Source organism: Hypomesus transpacificus, chromosome 2 (genome assembly GCF_021917145.1).
Source record: "Hypomesus transpacificus isolate Combined female chromosome 2, fHypTra1, whole genome shotgun sequence".
NCBI classification, from domain to species: Eukaryota; Metazoa; Chordata; class Actinopteri; order Osmeriformes; family Osmeridae; genus Hypomesus; species Hypomesus transpacificus.
Window position 1 is genome coordinate 10,628,544 of NC_061061.1, and position 21,086 is coordinate 10,649,629.

General features: G+C 44.8%; 1 protein-coding gene across 1 annotated transcript; it reads right to left on the reverse strand.

Moving 5' to 3' along the window:
- Positions 1-1,065: 1,065 nt before the first annotated feature.
- sh3bp5b (SH3-domain binding protein 5b (BTK-associated)) lies at positions 1,066-19,232 on the reverse strand. Its single transcript, XM_047028339.1, has 9 exons — positions 18,870-19,232; positions 18,197-18,259; positions 15,796-15,924; positions 6,798-6,962; positions 6,480-6,610; positions 5,615-5,657; positions 5,143-5,389; positions 3,443-3,775; positions 1,066-3,044 (listed from the first exon to the last, which is right to left on the reverse strand). Exons 1-9 carry the CDS (start codon positions 18,945-18,947, stop codon positions 2,827-2,829), a joined length of 1,407 nt encoding a protein of 468 aa, XP_046884295.1. The 5' UTR covers positions 18,948-19,232; the 3' UTR covers positions 1,066-2,826.
- Positions 19,233-21,086: the final 1,854 nt, after the last annotated feature.

Genomic DNA, 21,086 nt, shown 5'->3' on the forward strand with positions numbered 1-21,086 from the left:
AAAACAGCCAGTCACAGACTTTTAATAGGAATCACAGGGTGAGGTGAAAGACGACCATAACACGGCTGAAATGTGGAAAGAGGAAAACAGAACGGAGACAGAAGGGAATAGAAGTAAAGGGTTTCTTTAATGTGCTTTCTTGACCCGGTGTGTGTGTACACAGTGCTGTGTGTGTGCGCGCGCGTGTGCGTGCTCGCTCTGCTGAGTGCAGTGTTTTTGTCTTGCACACAAACCTGCCCTTGATGCCGGGGACCAATCGTGTTTTCGAGTTTTTCACTGTGGCCTTGCAGACATGCCCTCGTTTTGGGGATGCCATTTCTCATTATAAAATAAATGTACACTTATAATATATTCAAACCTTAAGCACGTTCACCATTATACACGTGTGGTAGTTTAAATCCTATGCCCAAGAGCTCGCCTTCTCCTGCAATGTTAAAGGTCTTTAAACATTGTGGTTTTCAATATACACCACTGATCTAACATGGCATAGAAAAACAGCAGGCTACTCTGTCGTTTTATTTTGCCATCAGTTCATCTGCGTCACCTGGGGGCTATCAATTCTCCTTTTATAAAATAGTGGCACTGCTCTAGACACTGTGGCTAATCATTGTTAGCGGTTGCATGGTGTGCATAATCTATAACTCCATATGGCCACCAAGCCTAATTCCAAAGTTGCTAGCGCTGGAAGTTTTGTACCGTGGCTGCACAAACAAGATCAGAGGGGTTGGATGTTGCTTGAGTGCGCTATTTTAGTAGTTTTGCATCGAAACGTTAATGAGTCAGTCATTAGTAGTCATGCCAACTATAAAGTCAGATATTGGTAAACGATTCTTACTTTTCGGATTTGTGACATCTACAGCACCTAGAACATTTAGTTTACAGCACCTAGAACATTTAGTTTACATTTTTATTTAATACTTTCAGATGGTACGTTAACCAGTTCTTAATACTGATTACATTTATTAAAGAGGGCAGCAATGTATTTAAATGAACTCCACACTTAGCAGAGGTAAGAATGGAGAAATATATCAAAAGTTAGTATGCCTACTGTAATAATTGTACATGTGCAGTGAGCATATGTTTATTTGACGTCTGAAAAACAGGCACATAAGCTGTGGAAAGATACTCTACCATAACACCACCCACTGGTAAATACAGCTACGAGAGGGACTGTTCAAACGTCTATCCTTGTTCCACACCAAAACGGTGACAGGAGTAACACACACCAAGATAACGTTACATTTGTACACAAACTGTAGAGAGATCACCGGAAAGAAAACGAGCTGCATTCCAATACGCAAAAGTTGACTTCTCTAATCTCCTTCCCTATGTGACCACTGCAATTCTGTAGGTTGTCTTATCTAGCCATGAAAAGTGGAGGAATTTGCTCAAAATGTTCTTTTTTCCCCCAGTAAGATGCTACAGGAGCCAATTCCAAACATCAATGGCCAAACTGAAATAAGAGACGACATGGTAAGCCATCTCAAAGTATTGGAACACAAGCCAAGGCCTCACAAATACCCTTCACACTAGCACAAATCTTTTTAATCTGACTAGGCTCTAAAAAACGTGTACAGTAGCTGATCCTGAACATCAGAAGCTCTGTCATTCCTTATTGATCCATACACATTTACAAAAACATTTCATCCCTCAACATTACCTATTGGGTGATTCAGCAATTCAATTACATTTTCTTCACTAGGTAAAAAAAAAGAAGATGAAGTTCCAAGTAGTCCACATTTACAGGTGTCCATAGATGGGTAAGGACAGTTTTCAGAGTTGTCTCTGCAGTGTAGCTTAGTCGCTCAGTGTGTGGCCTTGGCTAGAGGGGAATGTGTGGGGTATGGATTGATGACAGGAGGGGTGGTGGGCATGCACAATGTCTGGAAACCCATTTTGTTGGCACTGATGAGCAGCAGGATGGAGCAAGAGAAGAGGAGAGAGAGTCGATTGAATCTTCTTCCATTTCTTCTTAATTTCTCAAAAAAATAGTTCAATATTCAAATACAGAAATCATCGTAGTTGTGCAAAAGAAGTCAATACATGTCCAGGGTTTGTTTTGTGGTATTTTTTTCATGCCATCCATGTGAGGACCCTTATGGTCACATGTCTGGGCTGTGTTGAGATGCCAGGTCATTTTCCAAACCAAAAACAGGATTGGTTGGAGTATGAACCAGAGAGCCTTAGTATCTACAGTGTATGCAAAACAAGACAGAGCAAGTAGCAGAGAAAATTAACAACAGGCCTTGAGGGTTATTCATAAAACCACCACCCATGCATGACATCTGCCAAACACAACATATGTGGTAAGAAACTGATTTCAGCATTTTTCAACAGGAAACATTTTATTGCTATCAATTTTGAGTGAATTCATGATTTCTTTGTGGGAATTGAAACAGGAGGCATGACATTTTATGAATAACCCCCATTTTAAAATGTCTACAATTGTGATTTTACAGAGATTAAGTGCAGTTCCACACAGGGAGATCACAGTAAAAACGACTTAGTTTGTCCCATTTCCCCTACTATACTCAAACAAATCAGTCAACGTTAAGCTTAAATACATCAATGTCCTTTGAGTATGTTGAGTATTACCTGTCCAATAAGACTAGACTAAGGAAAAGTTAATAGTTCAAAACACTTCCAACTCACCATCCAGTAGATTCCTAACATCTTCATAAATGATCCATAGGAACTGTATATACACCGACCATTTAGTTGAGTCTTACTCTTAGTTCATAAATGGAGATGATTAATGGGGTGAGGTGGGGTATGTGCTGGATAGCAACCTAGCACATTAGCACAGACTAGCAGTTCTACAGGTGTTTAGACTCCAGTCTGGGTGGGGTTGGAGGTGGGCAAGCAGCTTTGGCGGTCGCGTTCAACGTTCTTGGCGCTGTCGGTGCGAGGGCGTCGGAGGTTGAGGAAACTGAAACGGCCTTCCAGGCTGGTGGCCTTCCTGGTTCGGCTGTTCGAGGCGTTGCTGGAGTGGTTGTTGTTGAGAAAGTTGTCGAGCTCTCCCTCCGCCCCTTCGGCTCTATCACCTGGACCAGAGGAATTCAGGATGAGCAAGGTATCCATCAAAGAAAATAAATTACTATACACACACACACACACACATTTGGTTGAAATACACACGCACACACAATTTCCTCTTTCCCCCCCTATTCCGTGTCTGGCTGAATTATGGTGACCCATTTCCAAAGGCTCCAAGACCCAGCTGAGATCTGGATGTGTTCTCCAGAGGAATGGCCATCTCATGCACCTACACCTGCTCTTAGCGAAGTGCTCAGCTGGCTGTCAGTTTGATGAACAAGCCTCTCCTCTGGAGTGGGTGTGTGTCAGGTAGGTAGCCCTGCACCATACGTCTCAGTGAGAATACACACACACAATCTACCTCTTTATGCTCTGTAGGCTCTCTCACACACACACACACACACACCTCTTTCCATGTCACACTCGGGGGAAGACGCCCCACTGCACTCGCTACGAGGTCCCAGCACTGGCGAGATGAGGCCGAAGTCAGAGAGCGACACGGGGCTGGTCAGGTCCAGGCTGCAGGGGCGCGAGGAGGGAGCAGGGGAGGAGGACGAGGAGGACAAGGGGCTGGGGGAGGAGGCGGGCGAGGAGGAGGAGGAGCTGGCGAAGGGGCAGGGCGAGAGCAGGTCCTGGGGGGTGCTGGGGGAGGAGCCTAAGCTGCAGGTGGACCGGGTCTCGGAGTCTTCTTCTGACATGGCGCTGCTACACGTCTCATCCTCGAAGGACTCTGATGTCACTGCAGAGGGGGAGAGAGAGAGACAGAGAGAGACTAAATGCATGTTTAATTTGACGCACCTTTGAGTACAGACCTTCAAAGAAAGCAAGGAGAAGAAAGGTGAAAAGTTTGAAAGGGAGGGAGAGAGGGAAGACATGGTAAGAGAAGGATACAAAGGCAGGGAGATGAAAAGGAGGTTGAGAAGGTGAGAGGAATGAGTGACTGTAAAACAGCGCAGGCATGAATCCTGTACACCGACATGAAAAGGGAGTATTGAGACAAACCACTTCAACACAATCCCTCTTCCTTGTACAGGTCACGAGTCTCACATACCATAGAAAAAGTACTACATTTAAAAACTATGAATCATGGCTGTGGAATGTTCATTGACCTTGATGGGAGATTTTATATAATGTTATTCTAGGTCGTCAAAATGTATTATTGATTGCATTTCTGCACAAGCACACGCAAACACACTTTATGGAATCTCCTAAAAGCCAAATGAGCAAATACAGCACATTTTGTTGTAGGTCAACTCTCAACAGCAATAAATGTGCCTGCTGTCTAAGCCAATGGGGTCAGCGTTGAGTAAGCCAAAGGCTTGACAGACTGTTCCTATGGTAACATAAAATAACCCATAATTCACAAGCACAGGGAAGTGAACTCTGGATCTGTGACGCACACATCTACTCGGCCTCAATTCCATCCCACTCGTACTACTGACATGTTGGCCTAAAAGATCCAGGGATAAGGTTGTTGTTATCTTAAGACTCTTGGGAGCCACCCTTAAAAGAAAACATTAAAATGCGTCCCTATGTAGAAACTAAATGTATTTGTGTGTCGAGTAGCCTATATATCCTAGGTCCTCCATCGGAGGTATGCATGTGCCTTTAAGTAAATGAAATAATCAGGTTTTCCAGGGATTCTGATGAAGGGTTCCAAAAACACAGCCTCAACAAGAAGGTGTGTACTGTGTGTTGATGAACATGTGTGTGTGTGTGTGTGCGTGCAACAGACAAACAACCACAATAATTGGTTTTAAAGAGACACCCATCAAAGGCTGTCCTACGTCAGTGCACTTATTGAGAAGCTAAGCAATAGACAACTATAGAACGCATTCTATTTTGGGATGAATTGACATTTGTTATAGGCATTACATTGGTGGAAATGTAATTTGGCCAATATAAATGAACCACTGCCCAGTCTCAAGTCCATCCCTGGGGGTTTCTTTTGGGGAAGAGCAAAGGAAATGCTAAATGTGCTGGTAAATAACCTAACCTAGTAGATCTTTGAGGGAAAACCAAGGATGCAGTGTGACATGTTATGTAGGAGCTCTCCGGAAAGTTCCTGTAGGTGTCTAGCCACTCTCATCCTCTCTTTATACTCACTGGAGATACCATCCGACTCCATCTTGAAGTTTGTGATGTCGTCCCCGGCGACGCCGTCGTCCCCGGAGACGCCGTCGCCCTCGGCACCCTCGGCGCCCACGCCGCGGCCCCGCGGCCCCATGGCGGAGCTGCGTCGGCGCTGGTGGATCTCATCGGAGATCATCTCCAGGTTCTTCAGGGCAGTCTTGTATTCACACTTGGCCTGCGACAGCTTGGCCTGCAGGTCATCCACGTTCTTCTTCAGGTGCTGGAGAAAGGCAAGGAGAGAGGCGGGACTTGTTAGGCCACGTATGCGCGCGCACGCACTAAATCTGGTTCAGACTTGACATTACATGGACATTTGGTCAAAGTCAAAAGTCAGCTGACCTGGGTCACAACAGTTAAATTATAAAAAGGCAAAGTGTCTTCAGGTAAACAAAAAAAGGGACAATAAAACTTGCTAAATTACAACCCATACATGGTTCACACATACCTCAAGTTGCAGGTAGTACTTTGCCTTCAATTCAAAGTAGGGCCTGTGGGAGGGGAGGGAAGGGGGAGGGAGGGAGAATGATTAGAGTGAAAGCAAACAACTCTGAGGATCACTGTACTGCAAGACATCACTATGGCAACTGCGTGAGATAGGGAGGGGGGGGGTTTGCATTACAATAGCCAACTGTGAATAACGCACCAATCCAGAGCTCAGGCAAGAAACGGCCAGTTTTGCTAGCTAGCCTCACTTAACACTGCACAAATGACTTCACAGTTGTCTTCTGTGTGCCTACTGATACGATCCTATTCTGTTCTAATGGGCTACCATGTGTTCTCACTCACCACATCTGGGAAACATTCCAATGCTCTTCCCTTCACACACATCTTTAGTGTGTGCACAGGGGCATACAGAGGGACTTGGGTATACGCTCATTCAAAGCCATACAGTAGACTGACAAGGACTGATTTTTTCAAGAGGAATACCCGAGATCACATGAATCATCAAAAGATTCAAAAGGTCAATGCCAAGAAGTGGAGGACTGCACTACAGTGCATATTATTATCACCATTCTCATGTGTCGTGTTTTGTCTGTCGAGGTCAAAGCATTGTAAGTGAAAGCAAATGATAGTCCATGTTCCTGACAAGAGGAACATCATGTGAAGGTATTACTCTTAAGTAAACTTCCCCTTAAAGCACCTGACTTTATTGACGGGGCGACATAAAAAGTAGATATCCCATGGAGCAGGTTGCTCTGGTTTCACTAAAGACGTCAGAAGCACCGCGAGGGATGTGAGATGGCCATGTGGTCTAAAACCAGGCGGCGTGGTTACCGTTTGTGGGCAGCGACACAAGAGTGGACACTCACTTGGACTTGCTGATGGTGCGTTTGAGTTTCTTCTCCAGCTGTTTCATGCGGCCCATGGCCGCCGTGTACTTGGCCGCCGTCTCCTTGTGCACCAGCTCACTCCTCGTCTTGGTGTGCTCCGCGTCCATCACCTGCAACGGGCCAGTCGGAAACCTCAAGCTCGAGTGCAGCGTTCCTTTAGGGATTCAGCACTTTTGCGTCGGTGCATTTGGGTCGACATGGAAACGCAGGTATAACGTAGGCCCCCCCATCCAAGATACAAATCAGACACGGGATGTATGACACCCCCCCCCCCCCATGCTGCTATGTTGTCCTCACCCTCTGGGTGGCGTGGTTGAGCATCTCCTGCCAGGCCGAGTCAAACTGCCTGTTGTCTTCCTCCAACAGCCTCTGCTCTGCCAGGGCGATGGTCTCCTTGGCTGCCCGCAACACCTCCGTGGCCCTCTGGAAGTCCTGGGTGGCCCTCTGGGCCTCCAGCTGAGTCTGGGGAACAGGGAGAGAGACACTGTCAGACATGCTGAGTCTGGGGAACGGGGAGAGAGACACTGTCAGACATGCTGAGTCTGGGGAACGGGGAGAGAGACACTGTCAGACATGCTGAGTCTGGGGAACGGGGAGAGAGACACTGTCAGACATGCTGAGTCTGGGGAACGGGGAGAGAGACACTGTCAGACATGCTGTGAGATGGGCTGGGAGGCCAGGTGAGGGTGGGTCAAATTGGACCTGGACAAACCGGTAGGGGGATTAAGTCTGCCAGACGAGGACCACAAGAGGCGAAAACACTTTCTAATTGAGTGCTGTCAGAACAACAATAATGGCTAATATCAAATAGAAGATTAGAATGTTGGGTACTTCTGACAACAGATGCCACAGATCTGAAACGTTTTTAACGCAAGCTCAAGTTGACCGAAGTATCCTAAATGAAATACCGGTATGCAAAATCTATTCTTAATATAGAAAATCGAAAACAGACCCAAAAGTGTCTTGAAGTTCCACACAACTGGGTCAAGTTGTGATAAATCTTGAAAGGATGTTATAATATATTTATATACATTTATTATATACAGGAAATATTTCCTGTATATGCGAGATGCGAAAAGCAGCAGAGTTAATCCTCTACCGTTTCTGCACTTTAAGCTGTCGGTTAGAGAGACTGACAGAAAACGACCCATAGCTAACGCTAATGCGCTAAGCTCCTTTTGCTCCGTGGCAAAAAAACGTTGACTCAAAGCTTTGCCCCAACAAGCAGTGATTTCAGCTGTGTAACTATGAGTGGGTGTGTGGTTGCTTACCTATTTTATTGGGACATTACTCTTGACATCTTAAAGCAAGGAACACCCTGACTAAGCCTCTGAAAACCAAATGGCTTCTTCTTCACAAATAATGTAATCACAATCATATTTTGCTGCGGTTTTCAGCGCAGTAGTACTTTGCTGTTGAGCAGGCCTCACACGACAACAACTTGTGATACAAAGTTTTGGGAGGTTTTTATTTTAATTTTTTAATCTGTGATTGGAAATCCATGCAAACAAGCGTAGTGCCACAACAACATATTTGGATATCTCAGAGAGAAAGACCAAGTTTGACAAAAGGCTTTTTTTGTTTTTCTTTTTGGAGGGAGCAGCTCCGCACCAACCGAATAACATCTGCCTATTGAAAACAAACCAAACCCAGCATTGTCTTTGTCAGGCTTTGCATTACATGTAGTCCCCACATGAATATTCATGTGACAGTTCAATTCAACTCATGTTGTAGAGATCCATACACATATTGTATAAAGTGAACATGAGTCCTAAGCTTGATGCTCTGGGGGAATCAAGGCCGTTATAATCTCTGATTTCCCCCCCCCCACCCCCCGTTTGCCACGAGACACACAACCGACACGTGCCCTTCTCTCCGTCCCCAATCTCAATCTCTCTCCCTCGGTAAGCACATGCAGAATTATTCCCTTAGAAAACCCGACGTGTTTTCTAAGGCTCAGAGAAGATGCTGAGCAAACGTGTCTACGTTATCACAGCACGGTCGTTTGTGAACCCCCTCTGCAAGCAGGCACGTCTAATCTAATCGGCTAGGAATGGTTCTACAAAGAAAAAAAAGACTATTCCCCTGATCTGAAAAGCGCAGATGGGACTGATAAGGTCTCTTGACTAATGACGTCTGCACGAGCATGTACAATACTGCGTTTGGTTGCGCAACTGTATATTCCAAGTAGGTTTTGTGGGTTGATTTAAGCCTACATCTAATTGAATTTGGTAGGAATGTTCTGGAGAGTAGATGACTGTTTCAGAAAAGGGATATCAGCAGATCTTGGCCATTTCACAGAAACTAGCGCAAGTAGTTCAAGCCTGGTGACAGCATTAGCAAAGGAATAGAGAGGCTAGATATGAAGAGGGGGGATGGGACTGTCAGCTTGATGGAATTGTGCAGAAGAAGGGGTAACTGATGAAGAGGCTATGACCGATTTTGAATTGATGAGGAGGAGTGATTGATTGAGGAGAGGGTATAAAAATCACTGGATTGACTATTAGAAGCAGCCAGAAATGCCCCCTGCATACCAGTTTGATTTGCTCATGTCCATATTCAGTTAGGCCACTCCTTCTATGTAAGGAACTGCAAAGTCCAACCAATCAGAGTTCACTTGTTTGATGTTAATATACCATGACGGATCACTTCTGCATTCTCTGCTGCTTTCTATATTAAAAGATCATGAGATTGAGCAGAGTTATTTCTCACTTCTCAGTAATCACAGAGGAACTTCTCTCATCAGCACCATCTGAAGCCTATGCAAATGTTATGCAAACAAATTCACCCCCGCATATACAGAAATATAAGTCAAGTCGAACTTTAAATACGGCAATGGTTTCTCTGTGCATAAGAAAATCAGCTCTCGTTCCCAAAGCCCCCTACATTATTCACAGCTCTCATTCACGCTTTGTAGAGCTCTAAAAGAGAATCCACTGGCACATTTAACTTAACAGGCACATGTTCAGATAACCATTTGCCTACATTTCTTCTTGCCCCTGTGGAAATTGCATTTGAGAAAAGGGGAGCTTTGATATGTAAAGCCTTCTGAAATCTTCACGCCTTCAATGTGACTTCAGTATTAAAAAGAAAACAAGACGTGCACCGACTTCAAACACCAGCATTTCACCATCCGCCAACTTTACAGCATAATCATTAGCCCTAATCATCGTAACGGGAAAAGTATCGGCTTTCAAAAGAGACCCAGACACTTTCTCTGAGTATTAGGTGATTCAAATTCATCCTTCAATTAAACCGGGCTATTAATCTTTTTTGAAAGGAAGAAAAGAGCAAGATTGAATCGCGAAGGCCTTTTATGTTGCAGTTCAACGATTTAGCATAAACTTATCTCGATGTCTACCGTCATGCTTGGTTGGCCTTAACTGAGACTTCTCTGAGTAACATGCAAACAAATTGCGACTGCCCTAGATTTAGCCAGAGACTGGAGTACAACTGATCCTGAAGATGGTGCTCGAACACACATGAATCAAGAGGAGGATCGTTTCAGGCTTTCTGCTCCGATGTAATACAGACTGACCTGGATACAGGTCTAATGTGCAGCCATTAGAAAATGGAGGCCCCAAATGATAATTCTACAGTTTCAAGAATTTTTTTGTCAGACTTGTTCACACACCTTAACTACATTTTAATTGTAATTATATGTACTGGTTAGGACATCATTCAGCTGGACTTGCACTGGCTGTCAGGTTTGGAAACAAGATGTCCTCCATATCACATGCACCACTAAACCAATCTAAGAGTTGCCTCAGGGATCTAAGGCAAGTTTCCAGATCATAGCCAGGCTTACTTAATACACACATGCCTTGTCTTCAATCCACCTTCCTTACATGTGTGAGCACTGCTGACGCCAACAGTCTAGACATGGTCTAACCTTTGACCAACAAACTCCTAATGTCTGCATCATCAGTTAAACTAGTGCAGCACCTGTATGATATACTTCTATGATCTGGCAAGCGGGGTGGGTCCTGGAGTGCGTCCTGCCACACGGGAGGATACCATAGTGGAATGATCCATGGCTCCATGTCTTTGTCCAGCTCAACATGACGGCGAACACCATTTGTTTACTGCGAATCCCACACTCGACACTGCAGGTGCTTGGGTACTGAGCAAACACCTGCCACGTTAAAATCTCAATACAGTACCCAGTTCTTGAGAATGTGCATGTGCACGTGCATGCACACACAGTTAAGATAAATATAATTTGTAAAAGCTACTCCTACACTGCCTTGTAGTCAGCTGAAGGATGCTTCCAATTCCAAGTGGGGACACTCGACCTAGGACTTACGTCAGTGCTCGAGTCCACATCTAATACTCCAGTCTGAAGCACCACTTGCCATCAACATCCAAGGCTTACCCATCCCTCCATCCTCAGGGATTTAATGACCATGCTTGCAATGCTGCAGTGAATTCTGGGCAGTGGAAGGGGGAGGGTTGATAAGTAGCTCTTTGTTTCTGACTGAGTTGAAGGACCACTGACTCCATGGATGAGGACTTGGAGAACAGTTGAACAGTTAAACGCACACACACTCTACTGAAGGATCCAAACCGAACAATAGGCGTGCATCCACAATAGAAGCAATGTCATTCTAGTGCTGACGGCCCTTCCAGCTGCGCCTGTTGTCTGTTAACAGAGGGAGTTGCGTAACCATGGACTGACCAGAGTGAGCGTGGACAAGGACACAGTAGTATGGACATCTAAAAAAAAAGGTACATGCGCAATGCACCTACACCACAAGAGCAAGGATACAGCAGATGGCCACAACCTCATCTCTATCCATCTATCCCCGCCTCAGACCTGGGCCCCACGGCCCTTTTCTCTTTGCAATCCCTGCCAAGACCTCCACAGGGGAGAGATGGAGAGAGACACTGAAATAGGAGGATGGAGAGGCAGACAGAATGTGATCATGGAGGTCACAGATGGTCTCTTGACCTTGGTAATGTTCCCTCAGAATTGACGAGGCACACACCAGCTTGTCTGCTATAAACAAGACTAGCTTGGTGGCAAAGGAGATTGTCTGATATAACAGGGGACATTTGCTCCAATGAATCCACAGCAGGAGAGTGCCAAAGGTCTTCTCACAGCGAAAGTCAGACCATTTAAATTTAGAACGATGTTTACAATAGTTGGGGACGAGCAAAACCAAAACACAACAGTGTATTGATTCGTCGCTCCGCGAGAACGTGGTTGCGCCCCCCATTTTAGGCTTTGATTGTTCCCCACAATTGTTGTTGTCTCTGCAGTGTTGTTGTCTCTACACCTCACGGGGTCCGCCCAGCCTGAGAAATGATGCAGGGAAACAGGATCTCCATCTTGGCTCCAAGCGCCTGTTGACTCGGAGCCAGAGACCTGTCCAATACATCACTCCCTCGCCATCCTTCCCTCGCATCCTGGCCAAATCGAGAGGATCATCCTCTCAAATGCCCGAATGATTTTCTCCACTGCTCAGTTTGAACTCTAAAGTCCACCCGCCCCCTTCGAAATCCACTAAGCCGCACATCTGTTCAGTCTCATGGTGTTCTCATGGCCTACACGGAGTGCATCTCTTGGACGGTTGGGTAGACCGTTGTCTCCTTTTGCTGTGAGAGAGCAAACATCCTCATCTCTTTCCCATCTCTCTCGCAGTCTCTTCAACCCCTCCACCTATTCCCCATCTCCCTCTCCCTCTCCCTCTCCCTCTCCCTCTCTCTCTCCCTCTCTCCCTCTCTCCCTCTCTCCCTCTCTCCCTCTCTCCCTCTCTCCCTCTCTCTCGCCAGACACACTGCAGTTACGAGACAGAGGGGCCGGGGTGGCCTTGACCGTGGCTCAGTAGCTTGTTCAGTGATTACCGGCGGTAACAGACCGTGATAGAGGGGGATGGGGGGAGGTGCAGATGGCCCAACCTGAAAAACCTTCCATTTTACAGGGACGCCATGACACATTAGTTTAGCCTCCCTCTCCTAACCTCAATTTCCGTGCACACACAGATTGGTCATACCTTATTCCACTGTTAAAAAAATAATGACAAAACCTTGTGGCAAACCAGTAACAAAATATTGTTTTCCTACTTGGCTCTGGTGCCAAAACAGAGCAAGAGGTAGAAACAGCTACACATCCTCCACAACACATTCACATCAAAGGGATCGCGTTTGATGTGAAAAGTGATCCAATTGTGCTTCTTCATCAAACACATGCCATACAGAAAACACTGAAGAGTCTGAAGAGAGGGTCCTTGAACCCAGAGAGCACATCGGGAAAAACACACCCTCCCTAGAAAACGGAGTGGCCTACTTTTCTTCAACCCACATTCTGCACGGCTGAGGTGAAAATGGAATGAGCACATGCATATCTCATAAGGTAGGAACGAAAAAAAAAGGAACACTTTTGAAAGTGTACACTAGCCATGACCAAGCAGATTTAGAACCTCAAGAGTCGGCATGTGAGGCCTCAAAATGTGGTGCACTCGAGCAACGTCTCTGCCACAAGAAACTTTTAGGCCCCACCACTTTCAATGCAATGAACAATGCTTTGTTAGATGGACAGTTCAAGGTAGGGAGACAGAGAGGGGAAAACATGCAGTATAGGGCCCGAGTCGGATTTGAACCCAGGCAGCTGCGGTAAGGCCTTAGCCCAAGTGGTCCGCACGCAACCTGGTGAGTCACCGGGGAGCCTCGCAAATGAGCCACTCCTAATGTCACATAATCCTTGATCAATGAGAACTCAGTGACCAAACTGCTGGGTTATGCAACACAGCTCAGCTGAATGGTCACCAGCTCTTGTCAAGGTTAGTCATTTCTCCACCTCAGCCCACTCCCTGTGTTAGCTTATCTTACGCCTCCTATGGCAAATACCATGCAGTCGCTTGTCCACTTTAAAACACCAAAGACAGAGGAAGGAAGGGGGGAGACAGACAGACAGACAGACAGACAGACAGAGAGAGAGAGAAAGAGAGAGAGGGAGAGAGACAGGGGAGGGGGTTCTCTCATAAAACAGGGTAAACAGCGATTCAAGGTTGATGTTGTGGGCGTGCACAATCACTGACGAAGAACACAAGAACAGGAGAATTGTGGAATGATAAAAAAGAAGAAGAGACAAGAAGCCAGAGAGTCGATGTGTTTGTGCTGCGTACTGGATGTGTTTATGCTGTTTGGTGAAGGGCTCCAGTCACCCAAGAAGCTGATGAACTCATCCGCCGCGATGAGACGTCTGGCATTTAACACCCCACTGCGTCCAAAGCACCGATCCGTTTCACCTCCGACAGCTTTGTAATCTAACAGTACCAACCGCACCATCTAATCGATGATGACTGTGGTGTGTGTGTGTGTGTTTGCATGCGCATCACATCTACTCGCCTCTACCCTGGAGGTTTCCATCCAGTCTCCCTTGAACAAATGATTCCTGCTCTGTGGAATCTTCTTGATTAAATTTGAAATGGTTCAATCAAAATAAACTTTTGTTTATGTCATTCTAAGAAATAGGAGATGACTTACAAACGGAAAGATTATAGAAATGTTGAATGCTTTCTGTAGACAGCCAGTTCCACCCTTTGGGAAAAAAATCTAAATTAAGAATTATGTTCTTTGACAAAAACATATTTCTATGTTTGAGGATGTCTACAGGATGCTTCTCCCTTTTGTCTCTCCACTACAGCAGTTGCTACGACACATTACACCATTTGTCCTAAATATTCTTGACTAAAACACGTTTCCACAGCTATAATATTTAATGATTCAGCATGTTCTCCTGAGCACTCTGCCATTGAGGAGAAGTGTGTGAGATTGACCGTCAGTGTTGGGGACTTCTGAGAGACAGATGGAGGGATGCAGCGGCGGACAGCAGAGAAGAACAGTCTGACGGGGAAGGGGGAACGCCACTGCAGTGTGATGCAGAGATACAGACTTTTAGGATAAAGAAAACAGATGACAGGAACACAGTCTAGTGACTCTAGTCCATTAGCACATCCTTTTCAGTTCTGTAGGTGTAAACTAAACTTAAGTCCCATCTTTATATTCTACCATTTGTTTTCTGCAAAAGTATTGACTGAGACAGGCAGTCCTTGATGAGCTCCCTTCCAGTCTGGTCTCTGTACGAGAGCAAGACGGACCAGTGGAGGTTACACATTTCAATTCTTAATCTGGAGTGTGACTTAACTCTCAACTCTCACGGAGCCACAAGGGATGAACAGAGCCAACAGGTTAACCTTCCAGCCAGACAGAAGAACCTGAAGAAGCCTGAACAGGGCCTGACAAAAGCTTGGAGGAACTGACCTCTGAGGAACTGTAACCAAGTATTCATATACAGCTCTGGAAAACCATAAGAGACCACTGCACCTTTTTCTTTCATTAAAAAAAAAAGTTGAGAAGGACAATTTTGAGTGAGGAACATAAAGTTGATATTTGCAGTGGCCACTTAAATTTTAACCTTCTGTTCCTCACTCAAAATTGTCCTTCTCAAAAAAAAAAAAGAAAGTGCAGTGGTCTCTTATTTTTTTACAGAGCTGTATGTCATTGGTATTATATAACGGAGTAGAAACTAAACTGAAAGATTTTGTAAACATACATGAATATTCAGAAGACTCAAAGTCGCAGAGCGCAAGCCCGGAATACAGGACCCACACTGTAAATGTTAAATAAATTGCAGTGCAGAAGCCCAAGTTTGTCAGTTCTGTCAATGAATAGCAAAACGTCTGCCAACACAATGCCCTGATGCACAGCCACAGGATGGAGAGGAAAACAAACTGCACGGCAGGATTGTCAGCCTTTTGAATCCTTTTCACGCTGCGCTCAGTTCCCCCACAAGGCTTTACAGCTGCATGGGCACTTATCTAGACGAGCAGGTGGAAACAGCACAGACTCCTACAATAGCTCAGATTCTGCTTTATAGGGAAGTGAGATCACATTTCTTTCAAGCTGTCTAATATGGTCTACAGCTGATTGATGCCCTCGTTTGGGGCTGTAATTCATTATTGGGTTTCAATTCCTGTAATTAGGTAAATGAGAGAAAGGGTATTCACTAATCAAGTTAGATTTACCAGGCATGGTGACATAGCTGAGGGAATCGATAATGATTTAGGTTATTCTACCACATTTGATGTTGCTAGATGAGAGATTATTGAGATGATTGATACCGTGATTAAGCGCATCAGTCACACAGTGGACTACAGGCCTAAATACTAACAACTGAGGAATCGTGAATCTCATGAGACCGAGCTGGAGTCAACACCTCTCCAGCACCACCTTAACTAATGCCTCCTGGCTGTCCCCTGCCCTCAGCCGCTCTACACCAGCAGTGCCTCACCTGTCTGGCCACCTTCCTGGCCTCCCAGTAGGGTTTGGACTCCTCCACCGCCTTGCCGATCTTCTTGACCAGTTCATCCAGCTTCACCGTCGCTTCCACCAGCACCGAGCGGAACTTCTGTCTTGCATCCTTAAGATAATAATAATAAAATAAAAAAAAGTTTTACAATTTACAATGCCAGTTGTATTAAATGTAGTATGTAGATTCAACTGTTTGGCCAGATTCAACAAACAGGATTTTATAACAGTTGTTGACCCAGAATCTAATTCTAATTGAATCAAAACAGATCTCCTTTTCAGACGTCATTTTTGTGAGAATGGAACTCCCCTTGTGAACGACCACAGGAAATAAAAAGCATTTCTAAGAACTCAACAGTTAAATCCTTATAAGTTCCTATGGAAAAGACAGTCCTGAAATTACATTAACGTTTGATCAAGTTAACAGGAGTCGTTACAACCAGACAGCCTTCAAACTGGCCAATTCACAGGGCACTCTAAAAGTCAAGCCAAAGGGAAGAATCAACAGACCTTTAGCGAGACACACAACAAGCTACTGTTTTCATTCTTCCATCAAAGTGGTAGTGTATAGCAACCATTAGTTAAAGGTGCTCAGAAAACTAAAAACATATCCAGCCATCTAACATAATACAAATGAAATTATTATTATGAGAATAATCTACTCAAACATTCCCCAATATTATAACAGAATGTTTTTTTCAAAAATCCAGCCAGCACTGTACAGAGTCATCATGACGTCCAATGTAAAGACAAAATAAAAACCTTTTGGAAAACCCAAATTGGAAAAGCAGACATAACCAGATTCAGTTTTGAGGATGTCTTGAATATTTAAATGCTCCATCAATTCTTCATACGAAACAATACTGAATGAGACCATGACAACAAGTTTGATGACAAGTGTTCCTGTCTTGGAAGGACACATTTTACAGCTGGAAGGGGACTTTTCTTGTCCTGTAACTCACTGGCATGTTAGGAAATCAATAATCCTGCCTGAAAGTAACTAATGTGCTGTGTGCACCTTCTACAAGGGACATCGTCAACTACTTGACATTGTCAAGTACTATTCTAGACATTGAAATCTTTATCTTCAATGAATTTCTGGTCTAGACGGAAAGGCCCCTGCTAATATACAACTACTGCAACTGTCGGCACGGAATTCTGAGAACAGATGTGGTCAGTAGATATCTGCTTGCACAGCGTGTGACCAATGACCTCTCCATGAACTCTCTGCACCTCCCCAGTATCTCGAGAGGCCACTGTGAAGAGGAGAAGCTCCATCCTATTTTGTATTCAGACTCAGGATGAGAGGTGAACGTAGCAACAAAGGATAACTGTGCACGTCTATGGCAGCTGTGCAAATCTTCTGGATTGTCCATATGAAAAGGTTATTCGCAGCTGGTGACTGTATTTCGTTGTGATAGGATCACGTCTATGGCATTCAAAGAAACGCGTTCAAACTGCTGCTCGCCTATTTTTCCCCTCTGTCACGATGGACCCCCTGCCTCCGTTTCTGCCTCAGTTCATCCTCATCAGATTTAAAAATCACTAATCTATAATAATCCCTCACAATGCTAACCCACATCCCCTTCCTTTCCTCCTCAATGTCACTCTCTCTGGCCTCTCTGCACATCTCCCGTTCCAACCCTCTCTATCTATTCTCTCTGTTTCCTCTCTCCCCAATTTGACCTGCCCTCTTCCATGTGTCTTTTCCTCTCGTCTCTCCTCTCCATCATCCGTCCCTCACACCTCAGGGTCCAGTGCTGCTGCAATGACTCACCTTCCCCATAAGCAAGTTAGCTGATAAGTCAGCAACAACAAGTCACCTCACAGACAATAGTATGCAGCAAACCATAGTGTTGGTGTGCTAAGATATACTAAATGCTTTCACTCAAGTTATACCTCAAGTACTTGCATACTAGTGTTTTACAGGTATCCAAAGATCATCGTTACACAACTTGAACTTCCTTGCTGACCTCAATAAATGTGGATCTCCTCCTTATACTGGGGTCAACATTTCCTAATTAAAAGCATTGGGAGAAAGTACTACCCATAGAGCAAGAGAGAGAGAGAGCGAGAGACTGAGAGAAAGAAAAGAGAGAAAGTCTAGCCTGCAGAAAATAATCTAGTAAAATATACTGAATGACTAGCTTGCAATACTAAACAAAGGGCAGCCATCAACTTGACGCTCAAGGATGACAGTGTCTGACTGATGTTTGAGGGGAGATGTGGGTCTACAAGTTTATAGGATGAGGGGTCAAGCAATGACAACCAAACTTTGTGTGTGTGTGTGTGTGTGTGTGTGTGTGTGTGTGTGTGTGTGTGTGTGTGTGTGTGTGTGTGTGTGTGTGTGTGTGCGTGTGTGCGTGTGTGCGAAACAGCCCTACCTCCAGTTCTGTCTCGCATCTGTTGATGTCATCTGTGGACTGATTGAGCTTCTCCAGTTCCCCCTGTGAACCAAGACATGAAGAGGCTGAGTAACAGAGAGAGGAGTCGTGCCAAGAGAAAGGAATGCTATACAGTATCTACAGAGAAGGAACATCTGGAATGTTTTAAACTTGACAGAAATTCTAGACGGGCCTTTTTGAGGGGGGAGCAGAGCAACGGTTTAGGCAAACACTATCCCTGTTTTAAGACGCATTGACCGTCGTCTTCAGAAAATAAATACTTCTGTACAGAGTTAAGTACCCTTATGTGATATTCTGCCAACAAGTCAAGGGTGTTACATGGCAATGGGGAATCTTAGTCATTTCAAGCAAGTAAAGCCGTTCTATGTGCATTTTGCGAATTACAATTATGGGTGATGCTTTAATTCAAAGCAGATTTGCAGATCAAAATAATATCATAAAATCTAATAATGACATGTATAAATCCAAACTGTTACCAAAATATATAGCCCATCAGGTGACAGACACATGGGCTTGCATAGACGAAGTAAACTGGGAGGCATCTAAATTGTAGGGCTATGTGACCGTACCAGCTCAGCTGTTTTAGCCTGCAAGAGACTGATCAGTTGAGCGTCGTATCAATTTGAACCAAACCGAAACATCATATCCTTACCTGAATTCTGGGGTCAACTTCTTCCTCTTCATATTCTATCTCTTCATCAGATCGGGGTTCCTTATCTGAAATATCCATCGTGAACAGTTGCAGAGCGAGCGCTGTCAAAATGAGAACAAAGCAGACCTCAGTCGCGCTGTAATTGGAACACGAGTGCTACTATGAACGCACGCTCCGTGGGATAAATTTAAAAAACGTGGATAATCAATCAAACTTTAACGATTCTAAACTGAAATGCCTCATTTACTATGTAAAAAATGTGTCTTCTAGTTTAGTTTTGATAGATATCCATGTGGCGTTCACTTATTGTCCTCTGTCTCCTCCAATGCCGATTGCTGAACTGTGGCGATTTAATGACTTCAGCATTGTGTCAAATCAGTAACGCCCCCATCTTCTACCCAGCCCACTGCAAACGTTGCAAAAGCAACTTATTTCACATTACATTTCACGAAACAATAACGTCAGTTCGATAGAGCCAATCAATTGCAATTACTTAAATAAAAATTAATAGAACAAGATGACAAATCCACATTGTCCACAATTGGCCGGGTTTCCCAGATTCGTTAAGAAGCTCTTTACGCTAAGATCTTCTTAAAAACGTTCCAAGAGCAATCGAGAGCGCCCTTACAACGTTCTTAAGACGCTCTTAGCGTTAAGAGCTTCTTAACGAATCTGGGAAACCCGGCCTTAAAGTCATTTTTACTAGGTGTTATCATACAAGCCCATTGACCTTGAGTGATTTCTCTTACAATATTGACCTCATTACCAATTGATAACGTATTTGTCATCCCACAAAGACGTTCCTAGTTAACACACATTCTTGTTCTTCCAGATTTATCAAGGCTTCTATGTGGATCACTGAATGGGTCCTTCTCCATATACTTGGTTACTACTCAGCAAGGGCCGGGTTTTCCAGATTCGTTAAGAAGCTCTTAACGCCAAGAACGCTAAGAACGTTCTAAGGGCGCTCTAGAACGCTCTTAGAACGTTCTCAAGAAGATCTTAGCGTTAAGAGCTTCTTAACGAATCTGGGAAACCCGGCCAAGATCGTTTTGTATGTTTTATGTGAAATTGGTCTAAACATAACCAAGCCCAATTACAAAACACACAAAGATGTTAAAGTGTTCTCATTAATACTACCATGGGATGCAGTGTACTTTCACCTTGCCTCATGGTCCTTGAGACATACTCGGCCAATCTCAAGAGCCCAGTTTGTTCGTAGCCCTCGCAGATAAAGAGATCTCCTCCAGAGATGAGGAATGCATGTGCGTAAGGGTTAGGAAAGTGCCATGCAGGCAGGGAGCACATATAGCTTTTTTTTCTGGGCTTGTTCTGATAGGATGGAGAGATATGGATGGACTGGGTTGAGACACACAAATGCAGAAACACATTCACACAAGTCAACGCAATACAAAAACACTTGCAACTGAATTGGGATCTGGCTTGGTGAACCATGGACTGGATACTAGTTGTTACCTGGTCTGTGGAAAATTTTGATTCAGAATACATTGCAGGGCTCACATGATCCAGTTCCTGCACACACACACACACACACACAAACACACACACACACACGCACGGCGATTTGATCCATGTTTTCATTCCATGTGCCCACCAGAGAGAGAAGATAGAAGAGGCGGTGGGGGGCAGAGCCATGGAGGGGGGATTGTTTGACAAATTGCATAACGTATCCAGACAGAGTGTCTGCGCTCCTCAAGGACCCAGGACGCCTCGTTACAGGGGCTCACGCACCCTGCTGACAGGACACCGCAGACGGAAGAAGCACATCAGCAAGTCAGGAAAAGCTCTGTGACTTTACTACAACCACAATGCACATCCAACCCTGTTCCCCCGACAGAACTGGCTGTACTGTTATGAAAATGAACTGGATTGTAGGCCCATGCTAGGCCCATAACCCTGTCAGACCCCATATCATTGCCAAGGAGGGATTCAGTATACATTATTCTATGAGTTGAGAAGTCAAACTTGGGGTGCCTTGGTGGGTCACCGGACTAATGTGCGCACCATGTAGGCTGAGGCCTTGCGGCGACCTGGGTTTGTCTCCCAGTCCCTTTACTGCGTCATCCCCTCTTCCTCTCTCTCTCTCCCTCACTCTCTCTCTCTCGCTCGTCCCCCACTGTCTCTGTCATCAATAATAAAGGCAGGAAATGTACCCAAAAATGTATCTTTCAAAAAAAAGAGTTCATCTTCATATCC

Excerpts from the sequence above, each read along its gene's own strand:
- sh3bp5b (XM_047028339.1), bottom strand. The coding sequence starts at position 18,947 with ATGGATATTTCAGATAAGGAACCCCGATCTGATGAAGAGATAGAATAT. Across the intron at positions 18,260-18,869 it reads AAGTTGACCCCAGAATTCAG|GGGGAACTGGAGAAGCTCAA; the intron begins GTAAGGATATGA and ends CTTGGTTCACAG. Across the intron at positions 5,658-6,479 it reads CGCACCATCAGCAAGTCCAA|GCCCTACTTTGAATTGAAGG; the intron begins GTGAGTGTCCAC and ends CCCCTCCCACAG.